Here is a 16193-nt window from a genome sequence, read left to right as displayed (position 1 = left end):
TAAGGTGCTCAAAACAGGTGCTCATCAAAATACAGTTTGATGTAATTTTATTTGTAAGTAGGGTTTTTTTAATCCAAGATACAGATTTGCCAATCTTAATATACTGTTTTCTTAAACAATTACTCAAATTCCAAGTCTAATAAGTCTATACTTTCCTAAAATGAAGATTGAATTTATTTAAGTATTCACATGACTGTTGGAAATGAAATGTTTGATATTTCAGACTGATGTCATTCAGTTTGTAACTGTAATTTTCTGCCCTTTACAGAGAATGTGGAAAAGTAACTTAGCATTTTAAATTAATATGCCTGCTAATAGTGTCATATTGGAATAGTGGGGAATGTGGCATTTGTCTCGTACACAAATGGAGAGGACCGATTTTGATTTAAGTTATACCAGTGCATTTTGGTGACTTTTTTCAGTATATTTGAATGTTGTTAGAAAGGCTGACTGTACTGAATACTGCTTCATGTAAGTGTTCACAGGTGGCACTTCTTTTGCTTGGGGAATTGAACTTTAGTTGACCGTGTTAGCAAGTGGCATAGAAGCATGTACTTGTACTTGGATTATCAGTAAATGTCACCCCTTTCTCTTTTGTGAGAGAAACCTGTTAAATGTGCTGGAGCTGCATAGTGTGATTACAGGTCACATAGCACAAATGCTAAAGCTGGAGCGTGTGATAAATCAGCATAAACAAGTTTGGGAATGTAGATTTCTATTGAAGTAGAAAAGCTAGTAAGATGGCAGCAGACTTCATTATACTGAAGGTAGCTATATAGGGGTACACCTAGCTTTTTAAATACTAGAATAGAGGCTGAAGCTGTAATGCATTAATTTAATCAAAACTGAGGAGGCGAATTAATGAATCATTGCCTGACGTAACAGGGTCTTGATAAAACTGCTTTAGGTTAGATAAAATCTGGTGTGTAATGAGAAATTATTATTCTCGTATGAAGAATACAGCATGTGTTTACTAATTTTGAAGGTGTCTTAGATCTGTGAGAGCATGTAAGTATATTGGAGAAGAGGGCTAGTGTTCAAAATTACATTAGAGATTTGGAGAAATTATATTTTAGAAGTAGGGTGTAGTTCAACAGGGATGAATGTTAAGATACTAAACTTAAGCAAGAACAAGTCACTGTAGAAATGCGTGCTGGGGGAATAACTTGTTAGGCGGTAGCTCTGCAGAATGAAAAGAGTCCGAGGTCATCGTTGCTAAAAAGCAAGTGTGACTCCACAACATCATGTTACTGCTGAGGGAAAAACACTCAAACAAGTCATATTGGGATTTATAAACTGGAATGTAGCATGGAAAACAAGTAACTTTAAGTGACCTTTTACTCTGTTAATTAGATAACTAATGTAACATTGTGTAGGATTTTGTGGCCAGTTCTAGGCACTGCACTTAAATTATTGTAAAAAAAAACCCCACAAAAAACCAAAAAAAAACCAAAACAAACAAACTAAAAAACCAACTGGAGATTAGTCCAGAAGAAAGCAATGAGAATAAGTGATTAATGACACGCTAATTTTAAGGTAAGACTGTTAAATGCTTGTTTAGAAACAGAACACATTATTTTCTAAACAGGTAGTTTTTTATTTAAAAGAAACTTCTGTGTATTATATTGTGTGTATATTAAGGAACGGATAAGGAAAATTAGCGTTCAATCAAATTACTGAATGTTACTTTTTGGAATTAGGTCTACGTAAACATGATGTCTGCTTTTTGGTTACGGTACGTCCCACGCAACCTTATGGCACCAAGTTTGACCGACGACGACCTTTTGTAGAGCAAACTGGACTGGTGTATGTCAGAGGCTGTGAAATCCAGGGCATGTTGGATGAGAAAGGACGTGTTATTGAAGAAGGTATGATATAACGAAACTTTTTTGAAAGTTGTGAGTTTTTTTTTTTTTTTTAACAGGCTAATTGTTGGTTTGCTTCGCTTTTAAGCAATGCTCATTGTATTTGTTATGTACTAGAAAAAAAAAAAAATCCATAAGCGGCCCAAGAAAGGTGAACTAGTTTCCTCTGGTAAAATTAGATGTAATTAGATTAGTTAAAGAAATCCAGGGTGTTTTAAAGAATAAAATAGTTAATACTCAAAACCTGCTATAAATGGAATGAAAACATGAAATATAATTGTTTGTAATCTGTGCAGAAATTATATTCATCATATGAATTTGTATAAATTTCATTTTGGGAACAATTATGTATCACTTATTTGAATGATAATCAGCTTTTAGCACTATTTCAAATTCTAATGTTACCGTTTCATTACGGGCAGGACCTGAACCCAAACCAAGACTTAAAGGGGATTGCAGAACATACAGAGTGTTTCTGGACCCAAACCAGTATCAGCAAGACATGACCAACACAATCCAAAATGGAGCAGAAGATGTTTATGAGACATTTAACATAATAATGAGAAGAAAACCGAAAGAAAACAATTTCAAGGTAAGTTATTTACTCACTGACTCTTAGGATATGAGTTTGTCTGAATATGCTCAGCAGTACTGAGACTTTAGATGCATGTATTTAGGCTTTTTAGGTGGCATTGGATAACTTCTAGAAGTTAGAGAATGTCAGCTGGTGGTAACTTCCTCCTGCAGGTAAGTGTTGAAGTTACTTAAAATCAGAACACTCCTACTTCACTTGAGTATATTAATAAACATTAGTTTGTAATTTCAGTCTTTTAACTAGTAGCCTATGGACTAGTTGTATTTGACCTTTTGGGTTAAGGGCATATATGGAACGTTTTTGTTATCCGATAGTGGACTGTAGGAAAAGGAGGAGTAACTAGTCAAAAGGTGAAGTCAAAGGGTACATGCAGACCAGATACAAGGAGGAATTTTTCACAATGGGGGTGGTGAAATACCTGAACAGGGTAGATGCCCCATCCCTGGAGACTTTCAAGGTCAGGTTGGATGGAGCTCTGAGCAACCTCATCTAGTTGAAGATGGCCCTGTTCATTGCAGGGTGGGTTGGACTAGATGACCTTTAAAGGTCCCTTCCAACCCAAACTGTTCTGTGATTCGGCCTCAACAGTGCTGAGCAGAGAGGAAGGAGCGGCTCCTTTGACCTGCTGGCAGCTTCCTAATGCAGCACAAGATTTGGTTGGCTGCTTTTTGCTGTGAGAGTGCATAATTTTGCGTATCTGAAAATATTTCTTGTATGGGTGCTCAATTTCTTTGCTATTAGATCATTTAGACCTTTGAATCTTTAATGTTCCTTGAGCTTTCCATTATGAAAATGCAACATGAACGAAAAAATGTCTTTTTTCGGTGCGTTAAAGTTGATTTTCATTGTAAAGGATTCTGCAATAAGATCTGTGCAGATGGATAGAGGGAGGCAGGAAGACTGACTTCTTTTTTTCTATCTGGAAAGATGCCTCAGGTGTGAAACAGTAGCTTGCAGTCTGCACAGAGCATTCTGGTGCTATCCAGCTGTGGATTGGTATACTGGAAGTACTTCACAGATAGTTCTTTATAACTTTACTTTAAAAAAAACCAAAACCAAACCGAAATTTATTCTTTATGTTGTGTGCCTGTGGCAGGTTGATTTTACATTATAAACACAAGCACTCTCTGCCAAAGCTTGTTGGTGTCTTGGCAATATAGATGTGTGCGGCACTGTAGAGGGTTCTTTTATGCACTTATGTGTGCACTTTTGTGTAGTCAGAAGGGAAGTGCTGCAGTGAATACTTAAGTTTGCTCAGAATTGCTGTTAGATGTGAATGTAGCTTTCAAATTTGTACTGTGTGCTTGCAGTTAGCTTACAGGCAAATCATAATACAAACCATTCTATGCTTGTTTTTACTTAAGTCTCACACATTCATTTGTCAAGACAAAAATATTTCAGATTCATAACATCGCTGCAGTTTGGGTGCAAGCATTCCATGTCACTTGCAAACCTTCCTAACTTCAGCTAGATAAAAGAAAATGAGGTATCACTGTGGTTAGTTTCGATACTGTATTGAGCAGATAGTAGGCAGCTTCAGGTTTTAAGCTGAGCTTCTAGAAGAGAAGACAAGAGATCTCTTGTGTAGTTTTAATTAAGCAGATGAGACAGAAGTGGAAGTGTAAATACAGTGTTTGCTGAAGGTGACACCACTATGTTGCTATAATTGATCAGCAGTGTTAGTTCTCACAAGAACTAATGTATTTTCGCATGTATAGAAGTTACTTTTGAAAAGCTGAAGCAAAGTTTTAGTGACGTAAAAACAGCATGTTAGCTGTTAGGGACATATTTCTTGAACTTTCATCTTAGAAATTGATCATCTAGATTTAGAAATATTACCTGAAGAAGCCATGTTTTCAGATTTATTTGTGCTAAGAAAAGCACAAATATATTATGTTATGCTTAATATACATTAAAGCCAGACACACTTATTTTACATTTGCAACAAAAATATAATATTTTTTTTAATATGGGATTTGCCCATCAGTATGTCTTGGGCCTTTGAAGTAATTGCAGGAACCTTCAGGCTTCAGAAGTTAGGTGCAGGACATCTCTGGTCATGCAAGTCACATACTAAAATGTTTGTAAGACCAAGAGCAAGAAGAAATACGCTACGGGCCTTGGAGAGCCATAAGGAGAGAAGGTTTCTGGAGTGGTTTGTAGGCAACAGGTGAGATTCTTTGAGCCATCCCCATTATTATAAAATAGGGCTGAGCTTTAGAGTACACTGTGTCACAGTTATATTTGATGCCAGCTGTATTATCCTGTGCAGGTTCACTTCTTCCAATAGCTAGGAATTTGACTCTCCAGAGGTTCCTGTACAAGGAGAGACTTGCTACGACATGTTTCCTTGGTATGAGAATTACATCTGACATAGTAGGAGGCATTCTGCTGGTAGACAGTCAAACAACCTTTTTAGATAGGGAAAGGATGCAGCATATGCTTTAAGATCAGTCTTAAATTTTATACTGCTAAGTTCCCTTTGAGTTAATAACTTTATAGAGCTATCGCAGAATCCACAGCATGGTTGAGATTGGAAGGAACAGAATCATAGATTCACAGAATAGTTAAAGTTGGAGGGACCTCTGGAGATGATCTAGTCTGAGCCCTGCTTAAAGTAGAGTCAAATAGAGAAGGTTTCTCAAGATCTTTTGGCTTTGTACAGTTGCAGTTGGGTATCTCCAGTGATGGAGACTGCATAACCTGTCTAGTCAACCTGTTCCAGTGTTCAATTGCCTGTACAGTAAAAACTTTTCATGTATTTAAGTGGAATTTCCTGTATTTCAATTTGTGGCCATTGCCTCATGTCCTTTCACAGGGAACTACTGAGAGGAACATGGTTCCATTGTCCTTACCTCCTCCCGTTATGGTGGGGTTTTTTTATACAAACTGACAAAGTTCACCACCACCCCTTGAGTCTTCTTTTCCTGAGGCTAAATAATCCCAGATCTCTCAGCCTCTCATATAACAGATTCTCCAATCCCTTATTCATTTTAGTGGATCTTTACAGGACTCATTCCAGTGTGTCTGTTTGTCTTGTCCTGAGGAGCCCAGCACTGGACACAGCACTCCAGATACGGTCTCACCCATGCTGAGTAGAGTGGAAGGATCAGAATCTTTATAGAGGTTAACTGTTAAAGCAGGAATGGTGATCACATTGCTTTAATTCCTGGAATGATACAACGCAAGCAGTAAATGAGCAGAAAATCCTGCCCTTTGGAGTTGGATATGTAAATTTAGACTATCAGAATAAAATTCCATTCTTTATTTTGGCTGACTGTTCTTTACAAGATTGGCATTTGGAAGGTCCATATTATATCCTGGTGTCATAATTATATCCTGGTGTCATATCCTGGTGCAGATGCACTATCCATTTGTGTCCTTGTTGATGGCATGACAAGTTGGAGGATCTGGAAATCCGTACAGATTTCATATCCTGTGTTTCTTCTGCTGAAGAACAGATGCATGATGTCCTAATAGCAAGTTTCAAGTAGGGTGGTCGTTGAAGACTTGCTGCTAAAGTAGCCCTTTAACAAGACTAAAATTCAGCGACCTCGTAGTTAAAATGCACACACCCTGTGTGCAAGTCCAGCGTCTGGAGCATTGGTGTTTTCATAGGAGGAGGAAAGAAGATAAAAAACTGACATAATCATAGATGACTAGATAAATTAATCTGGGGTTGAAGAACAAGCTTTGGAGGGAAACATAAACTGGCTGCAGGGATGAAATTTATAGGGTTGAAAGAGAAGCCTTAAGCTGCATGAGGGTCTTCTATACCTTTTTTTTCTCCTCCCTCTGAGTGTTTTGGAATGAAAACTTTGCTGATGATTATGGTCCTCTTTACTAACAGGAGAGTTTTAAGAATTACATGGTTTGACAGTGGCATTTGGTTGCATACATACACAATATATATATTGATTCAATCTAACCAAACACCTGTCAGTTAAAGACTGTTATATGCTAGCATCTTAGAATAGGCTTAATTAGCCTTCAGTATGTCACATTTTCATGGTAAAAAGTCAATCTCTCCAATCATTTTTTCTATTTTTCTAATTTGCAGGCTGTTCTGGAGACTATAAGGAATTTAATGAACACAGATTGTGTGGTTCCTGACTGGCTACATGACATCATTCTTGGATATGGAGACCCAAGTAGTGCACACTATTCGAAAATGCCAAATCAGATTGCATCCCTGGATTTTAATGACACTTTCCTGTCCATTGATCACCTAAAAGCTAGCTTTCCTGGATACAATATTAAAGTGACTGTCGACAATCCAGTTCTGCAAATACCCCCCTTCAGGTGATCTCAGAATTTCAAGTACTCTGGTGTGGTATTCTTGCTGAAGTGCATTGTCAGGTGGAGCTGAGTTCAGTGGTTGAAGGGAGGTGCTGTTTCTTTTAAGAAAAGATCTTACTAAGTTAATATTAAGATTTAAATAGTTATATAACAGAGCAGTACTACAGTTAGGCTCAAGACCAGCTTCTGCTGTACAGAAACGCATCAGAGCTTTGCTTGTAGATGAGCCTGTTGAACATATGGGAAAAGCAGCAGTACGAGGTAGGATCAAGACACATAGTATTCACTTCTGCATTACGGTATATAGCCTCCTCAAGTTCAGCCTGAAGATTTTTAATTACATAGTTTCCTTACGTGTCTCATTAAAGCAAAATGAGAACAGCAATTTCAACATCAGTTAAAATTTGAGCTTTTGGAAACACCAATCAAAATAAAGAATTGTCTGAAATCTCATATTGCTTTTTTTTTTTTTTTTTTTTTTTTTTGGTTTCTGAAATAGGATGCCTACCTTTGTGACCTTTAAATGAGATTTGTATGTTTTGTTTCAGTGGTGCTGTTGTCCAGCATGTTTAGACTTGAGAGTTCTGTCCCTCCTGGTGGACTTTGGCAACTGAGTGTCACAGTGCATAGTGTTGGAGAACAGTTTCTTGAGCTGGACTGAAGAAACTATTATCTTTTTTTCCCTTACGAATTAATGAGAATTGAAATATGTTTCCTTTTGAAGGAATGGATTTGACTGGGGAGGGAAAAGATGGCTTTCCACCCATACCAGTCAGCTCTTACCATGGCTAAATAGAATCTTGAAAAGCAGGGAAATAATCTTCTGTGCCTTTTATTATTTTTTTTTCTAATTGAAAAACTGCAGGTAGAATATATGTGGAGGAGGCACTAACACTATATAATGACATAAAAATAGTCTGAAGCTATCAAGATGAGATACCTTGCATGATTTCCCTTGATGAAGTAGTGTTCATTTTTAGTCCACAGATTAAAACACAGATACTCCTTTTTATGAAGTGCTATTGCGCTTCCTACTGCTGCATTTGTCCTGTAAAGACACTAAGCGATTATAGCTGTTAAAGATATCTGCCTTGTTGTTTCAAGATAATCGAATAGCCACTGGAATTCCTTCACCTTGATTTGTTTATGAATTAGAGAAGCTTGCTAACATATGATAGAGAGCTATAAAAAAAGACTAAAATGGGAGGATAGAAGGCTTTATGTGTTTGAACAGTATAGATCATTGACATATTTTGTTTAAAGGAAAAAAAAAAAGTATATCAGTTCTAGAACAAAATCAAGTTATTACTGCTGAACAAACGGTGCTGGTGACTTTCTGTTATAACTTTACTCTGTCCCTTCCATTTTCATTTATGAACTCCTTGCCTTCAGTGTTTTTCCAGATGGCTCTCAGCACTGCTCTGGCTTTTCAAGCTATGTAAAGAGCACTTTTGACATACTTTCTGTCAGATATGATTTCTTGAAATCAGCTTCATCAATTTATTTGTCATTCCTTTTCCTTATCCTCATTAACACTTTGTCATTTGCAGCTCTTGTTTCCCTATTGTGTGAAAGTTTATCTTAATGGTGACAAAAAATTCTTTCTGTATAAACTTCTATGACAGTCTGGTATCATAGTGAAAGTGTTGAAGTGTAGTCTTAAATTATGTGTTGCAGGATAACTTTCCCAATAAAGGGAGGTAAAGGAAAGAAAAGAAAAGAAGAGGATGGGAACGAAGAAAAACCTGAAGAAGCTAAAACACTGATTGTAGAGCCTCATGTAATTCCAAACAGGGGACCATATCCATATAATCAACCAAAACGGTAATAAATGGATGAGAGTTTATTTACAAATGCTAATACATGCATAGCAGTTCATTTTTCAGAAATATGTAAAAAAAAGTATTGCTGATTATAAATGAAGTGTTTTCAGTACCAAAAGAAGATTTGAATATGAGAATATTTTGCTTTATATTTAAATCAGACTATTCTGTTTTGTCCTCTCTGTTAAAAAAAAAAATCCCTTGAAGAAGAATGAGAAATACTGTCTTTTAGTGTTGTGTCAGGACTGTGAATATTAGGACAATCATATCTAGATAATTTTACAGCATTTTCAGTAAATAACAGTCTTTTAGATGGGATGATTTTGTTGTCATATGGACAACATATTTACTGTCTTGTTTAGAAATTGCAAGATTGTCTTTTCTGTAAAGAAGACAGTTATAACGTTGGTTTAATTTACATAAAAGTTTGCAAGCATGTAGTTCTGAAGAAATGTATAGCCAATTAATTTACTTGTTAAGACAGTTGCTTTTATCAAAACTGTTGGCAAAATCTGACAATTTTCTGATCTTGTTTTGCTTTGTTACAGTAATACAATTCAATTTACCCATACTCAGATTGAAGCTATACGTGCGGGAATGCAGCCTGGGCTAACTATGGTAAGAATATTTTTAAGGATTTTCTACTCTTACATTTGATTCTGGCTTTAGATACATTCAGTGAAATAGCAATAATGACCATTTCTGTAGCCTTGCTGAGGTCACTTCTATTAATAGTTTAAGAAGAATTAACATACAAAGGTTCAATGTCTTCCTATCATCACAAAATCATACAGAAACATGTTTGATCTCTATAACTGTGTCCTGTGTGTCAGTGGCTGAAGACTTTCCACAACAACTGAATTTACTTTTTCAGTGGTTTGGTGGCTAGTTTTAGAGTGTAAAACTTTTGCTATGTCTGTCATTTCTGGCTGTTTTAAAATACTTCCATCATTTTTAGTTTGATCTAACGCCATTAAAGGAAATTAATTGAATTGTCTTCAGGGAGCTTTTTTCTGTTGCCTTGTGAAATGTAGTGTGCTTTATATGCTACTGAATTCTAGAACTAAGAAGTTACAGACCAAACCAAAGCTGTAGATTTGTTATAAAAATAATTTTTGATCGGTGATTTTCTGCAAAGGTCTTTATCACTCTCAGACTTCAAGTACCTTTCTCCCAGTGACATACGGTCTGGTAGTGACTGAATGGAATATTTGAATGACTTTTCTGTGACACTCTTAACTTCTTCTTGGCTTATATAGGCAATAATGCTAATTTTTAGGTTTTTGTATTGATACTCATTAGTACTATACTCTTCCCCCTCATGTTTTAACACTCCCTATAAACTCTGTAGCTAGCACACAAAAGATGCAAGGCAAAGGAAAAAAATAAACCTCAGTAGAATTGTATGACTTTTGTCCCTGCCTGCCTAAGTGTGCTGAAATTAGTAGCATTGTAAATGTGTCTAAAATTTACCTGAGTTCTTGGCACTGTTTTTGAGTATGTTTTCTAGTAGAATTCAGCAGAACTTTCAGGTTGTTGATAGAGTATCGAATTTAAGGTCTATTTAGAAGTTAAAACTTTTTTTTGAATGCTGTGAAAATGCCACAGTGATAGAGGCTTTTAATTTGGTTATTAAACAATGTTGGAAGGGGGTTTTTTGACTGATGTCAACTGCTGGGTTTTAAATTATTAGAGTGTTTGTCTAAGAATACCCACACCAGTGTATAGGAGTATTGTTTTCTATCAGTAGTATTGTCAACAGGAAAGAAGGTTGGGAAATTAAAAATTTTATTACCTTTTTGTAGTATAAAATAAACAGATAAAATAATGGGGAGGGCATCTCTTAAGTTACCTAGGTTTTATTATCTACTTTTAATTAACAGTGCGTACTATTTATTAGTATAATTTAATATTTGTTGAACTATTAAAGACCTTCAAAATGTACGCAAGTGTATAATGCATTATGAACTACTGTGTACCTCACTTCTGGAGGGCTTTAAAGAAGAAAAGTAACTTTCTGTGCCTGGTGTTCCATCAGCTTTCATAAATACTTGCGAAGATGATCACTATATAATTTCAACTTTTCTTCTAAAACCACATTTTTTGATGTTTTAAGAGGTTAAAGATGAGAGGTCAAAACGGAAGAACAATGCCAAAGTCAACTTTTTGAGGATATATTTCTGATTTTTTTACTACATCAAGCATTTTTTTCAGGGAGAGAAGGCAGACTGAGAAAACAGTTACGTAATACAGGCCCTATGTTTTATTTTCTGTCATTGTCATGTATTTGCGTCTAATACTTGTACAGTCCTACTTAGTTTTGAATCCAGTGATTAATGAGATTCTTTAAATAAAGCAAGCGTGATTTCATGGCAGTTCGTAATTTTGTGTGTAGATATATATGAAACCTGCTATTCTGTGATTCTTAATGCCTAACAAAGAACAAATTACTTTGAGATGCTTTATAATACTTGAATACCTTTAAAATGTCTCGTGTCAATTTTTCAACGTTGTTGGTATAATTAAGCCTATAAAAAACTGTCAGTATTATTTTTATATCATTAGTTGCAGACTTTTGAGTAAATATAAAGAACAGAAAAAAAGAGTCAATTCTCTGTCTCACCTTATTCTTTTTCAGTTGTGTGTTTTGATGCTTTTTTCACTGTTTCCCCAAGGTTTAGCCTGTCCTGAGGCTAAACGGTGGGTTTTTTTATCTGAGGAGGTCTGTTTTCATGTGTTGCAAAACAGAATAGTACTTCATATGCTGGATTACCACGTTCCTTTTAGGCAGATATCTAACTTATCTGAATTAATCTTTTATGATATATTTTATTTGTTCTTGGAAGTTCAGAAAAAACAGCAAGTAATTGCTGGATTTCCATATTCCTCTTGGGCAGGAATCTGCACTAGCATTGGGCAGGAATCTGCACTAGCATTGGGCAGGAATCTGCACTAGCATTGGGCAGGAATCTGCACTAGCATTGAGCTAAGACTTTCCAGGTGTATGTACCTGTTCTTGAAGTTCACAGAAGCCAGCAAGCAATTGTACATGAAACAGAAGATTATTTGTCATTAATATATGATGTTAGTGTGTTGTGGGATTGTTCTTCCTCCCCCCAACCCCCCTGCCCAACTGGCTACATTTCTGTATTGTGCATTATTCTGATAAATTGTGTGTTGACTTTTGTTTTTAAATTTTTTTTTGTTTCTTTTTAGGTAGTGGGTCCACCTGGTACTGGAAAAACTGATGTAGCAGTCCAGATAATATCCAATCTTTATCATAATTTCCCAGAACAGAGAACTCTTATAGTTACTCACTCTAATCAGGTAAAGTATCAGACATACATTAAATTCTCCTGTAATTAAAACCAAGAATAACAGCAGGTATTGAGATTAGTAGATTTGGAATTACAGTTGCCTGAACGATGAAAATTTGAGTTTGTGTGCAGTGTTGCCAGTTTCATAATGTAAAATTAAATTTTTGAATTTCGAGTTTGTAGTTCTGAGCTATTTATCAGAAGTTTTCAATATCTTTAACTGGTTGGAGGTAGAAATTAGGAAGTATTTTTAAAATTTGTCTGCGCAGTTCTTACAGTTGCATATTCACTGCATGCATGCCAGATTTTACTAGTTACCTTTCTTGAATACTGGTTGCTCTATGCTTCATGCTTCTAAGTGAAGGCCTCTTCAGCTGAGAATGCTTGCTTTCCATTCAGAAGAGATAGAGTTTAGCTGCTAATTCTCAAGCATATATGAAATAAGAATAATAATGATAACAGTCTTAAGGATTCTTACTCTAAATCTGCATCCGGTTTGGAAACCAGGCTCATCTATTTCCTGGTCTCCCTAATTAGCCTACCCTATCTCAGGTATGAGCTATTTTAACTGAACATACCACTTCAAAAACATTTCATCTTTTTCTGTCAAAGCAAGATCAGACGTTTATGCTGTTTATCAAAAAATGGTGGATGGGGCTTCATTTTGGTGAGGAGTTACAACCTGGAATAATATAGGCCGTCTACAATGGGTTGAGGGAGAATAATAGGTGATGAAGTTGAGAGCAACTTTTCCTGGAGAGAAAAGGAAGGGAATAATTTGAGGCAGGTAGGAGAGTCTTCTTACCGGTCAAGACATACATGAAAACATAAACTTTGAATTGTACTTCAGGAAGTAAACTGTATCTCAGCAGGGTTCATTCCCTATGCCTCAACGCTGTACTTTAATGTTTGCATGACTTCCAGGTGACTTGAAGTACTTGCTTGCTTATGTGTGTTCTTAATTTCATAACGTGATAGTCCAGTGCTTACAAACTTACTCCTTTGAGTAAATCCACTGTATTGGGCAGTTGATACTAAGCTGTTTAGAGAATTGAAGGGTTCAAGGCAGTGGGTGTAGTACACCTTGAAGTTCAGTTCAGCAAAATTTATTTCTCCGTGTGGAATAGTCACAGCAGCTGCCGGTCAGTACCACTCTTCTAATGTACAGTAAAAGTTAAATGGTTTGAAGTCATCTAACAAAATCAGTGTTTGCAAAGTGTGCTTCTTGAGACAGTTTTATAAAATGGTAGCTTTATCAACTAAATTAACGAGGTGATGGAATCAAATTTTTAAATTGTTTTAAAATTGTAAAATCAAATTTAATTGTTGTATAAAGCATGCAAATACAAGAGGCTTAGTAGGCTGATTTCCCTGTTGTCAAGATTAAGAGCTCTAGTTTCTGCATTAACTTTGTGTTTGCTTTGGCTTCAATTTATACCACAATAGGCATAATTTTTTAGCTGTTTTACCTGTAATTCATCAGTTGTTCCCTGCAAGAGCCGCTGAACTTCTAAAAACTACCTTTTCTTCTGTTCTTGTCAATCTTTAGGCCTTGAACCAGCTGTTTGAAAAAATCATGGCTCTAGACATTGATGAGCGCCATCTCCTACGTCTGGGTCATGGAGAAGAGGAATTAGAGACAGAGAAAGATTTCAGCAGGTGAGAAAGGAGATGCTAATGATAAACTCACTTTCATAGACATTGTAGCAAGATGTATGTGTTGAAACTATTCTACTGCCCTTGTAAATGAGCAAAGAGAGACAAAATGAGCAAAAACTTGACAAGTTTTACCTTTCTGGTATTAATGAATCCCAGTAACTCAGAGCACACTTTGGTACAGGGTTAAGTAATTTTGGTTCTTACTCAGTAGAGAAACTGTGTTCTCTTGAAAATCCAAAGGCAGATCAAGTAGTTGCTTGTTCAGCAATTCAACAGCTTGAATAGAAGTAGTTCATTTTATTGTGGGCCCATATACACTTTATAGAATAGATCTGTTTTGCGAGAGAAAATTGAATAATAAGAGTAACTTTTTGCAGTTAGAAATTTTTAATGTAAATATGATACCACTTCTATTGGTATGGTGAATATTGCATCAATAAATGTAAACATGAAATTAAAACTTTCTGCTTTTAATTCTTCAGAATATTGCTTAACTACAAAGTTGCTTATTTCACTGGTAAATAATACATTTTGAAGAATGCGTATATGAGGACAGTTGTCAACTCTGTATCAGTCCAAAGACTTAAGAACCTGTTCTTGTAAATATTTGTACGTTTGTTATCCAGCTGACCTCACTAGGATTACACACAGTCATAAATTTAAGTGTGGAGTGTAAGGATTGTTCACTGGAAATAACCGAACTGTCCAGTACTGGATTATTATAGCAATACTAAGACTTCAGAAGCTGTAATAAATATACATATAGTCACTAGAAGCTACCCATATATGGGTAGTTTAGTTTCATTTAGCAAAATAAATACATTATGTTTTTGTTTCTGTTTTTTTTTTTAATTTTAATGCTTTGACATAGTCAAACAATTCCAGAATTCAATAGCCAAAACTTCTTAGTGAAATGATGCCATGGCAGATACTTATTTAATAATGTCCATGGTTTGGTATATTCCTTGAACAGTAGTGCTCATCATTAAAAGGAGTTTTCTTTGAGACACACTGCATCGACTATTTTAATTCTTTTTCAAGGTGACTCCAGACCTATGTGATGTTACTGCAAGTCCTATGTGTTTTGGCAGTTTGAGAAGGAGGGGTAAGGATTGAGGGATATTGTGGTGGTTTGACCTTGCCTAAATGCCAGGTACCCACCAAGTTGCTCTGACACTTCCCCCTCTTTCCCCCTTTTTTTCTCAACAGGGTAAAAATGGGGGAAAAAAATAAGATCGGAAAAAAAACCTAACCCTTGTGGGTAAAACAAAAGCAGTTTTAATATAAGCAAAGCAAAGGTCTGCATGTGGAATCGAAAAGAAAAAAGAGATTTATTCTCTACTTCCCATGATCAGGCGATGTGGGGCCTTCTCAGGAGCAGGGCTCCCATACACGTAGTGTTTGCCTTGGAGGACCAAGGGTGACCCCACCCCCTTCCTCCTTTCTCCCAGCTTTGTCCTGAGCAGAGGTCATATGGTCTGGAATATCCCTTTGGTCAGTTCGGGTCAGCTGTCCTGGCTGTGTCCCCTCCCAAGATCTTGCCCACCCCGTCCCACTGTGGGGGGAAATGTCAGAAGGAGCCTTGGTGCTGTGTAAGCACTGCTCGGCAGCACCCACAGCACCAGGGTGCTACCAACACCCTGCCAGCTCCCAGCATAAACCACAGCACTGAGGGCTGCTACAGGGGAAACCGATTCCAGCTCAGCCAGACCCAGTACAGATATATTTGAAGTTGGTCTGCACTATGGTTGAGAAGTTTATTTCCTATGTACCTTTTTGTTTGTTTTTAGGTTGCTTCTGAGTTTGTGGTTTTTCTGTGTCAGGCTGCTTAAGGCTGCTGTCACAATATTGCTTGAGGAATTACTACTGCTTGCAAGCTTAGTGTTCATTTTTTGCTCCCTCTGCAGGCACAGCAAAGCAGGGCAGGGGATATAAGAACATAAGGTGGAGAGGAGCTGATTAAACTGGTGCTGTCACTTAAACACAAAGGGAATCACTGCTAAAAGAACTTGTAGCAATGAAAGAATACATAAAAGAGGACATATGACTTGAATTGTTAGAAATAAGAGGACGCTGGAAGTGTGAGGAAAGAAAAATACAGCTGGTTGCAGTCACTTGTAATTATAATGGATTAGTGTTGCTGAAGAAAAAACTAGTTAGTATTCCAAGGATCTTAACTGTCATAATTCCTGGAGAACTTGTTTTTTCCAGTTGTGAACAATATCATATTCAGTTGTGTCTTAGTAAATTCAAATCTTCATCTTTAACTACTCTTACCCTTTTAAGTAAGACAATAGAACCCATTGTGATTACCAGGGGATGTGTAATTATTTTTTTCTGTGCAGAAAACATGTTTTATGAATAGTAAGTTTAATAAGAACTTGAAATTTAGCCTTTATTCATATTTGAGCTTTTAACTATGTATGCATTTTTAAAAGAAAGTGTCCTGTTTCTCTTGTTTCTTCAATTCCACTCTTTTATACCACTTCTTAATCTGTTTTCTATTTTATAAAATATGATTCATTGATTTTTGTTGTTCTTGTACTGCTTCTGGAAGGGTGGTAGGGCATGGAATAAGGAAATTGATTTATAAAGGAAAAAAATTTGGCTTGAATAGTGTTAAGAGGAGGCAGAA

At 36.3% G+C, this 16193-nt stretch overlaps 1 protein-coding gene across 1 annotated transcript in view; it reads left to right on the top strand.

Annotated features, from left to right (window-relative positions):
- AQR (aquarius intron-binding spliceosomal factor) overlaps window positions 1-16193 on the top strand; it is a 53607-nt gene that overhangs the window by 19914 nt on the left and 17500 nt on the right. Inside the window, exons 17-23 of the mRNA XM_026850072.1 lie at window positions 1701-1868; window positions 2288-2457; window positions 6521-6762; window positions 8437-8583; window positions 9131-9200; window positions 11799-11909; window positions 13449-13558. Coding sequence (XP_026705873.1) covers window positions 1701-1868; window positions 2288-2457; window positions 6521-6762; window positions 8437-8583; window positions 9131-9200; window positions 11799-11909; window positions 13449-13558 — 1018 coding nt within the window. The remainder of the gene's footprint in view (window positions 1-1700; window positions 1869-2287; window positions 2458-6520; window positions 6763-8436; window positions 8584-9130; window positions 9201-11798; window positions 11910-13448; window positions 13559-16193) is intronic.

This window comes from Athene cunicularia, assembly GCF_003259725.1.
Source record: "Athene cunicularia isolate RWA chromosome 5 unlocalized genomic scaffold, athCun1 chr5_part1, whole genome shotgun sequence".
NCBI classification, from domain to species: Eukaryota; Metazoa; Chordata; class Aves; order Strigiformes; family Strigidae; genus Athene; species Athene cunicularia.
Note: the sequence above shows the minus strand (reverse complement) of the source record. Positions and strands in the feature narration are given on the sequence as shown.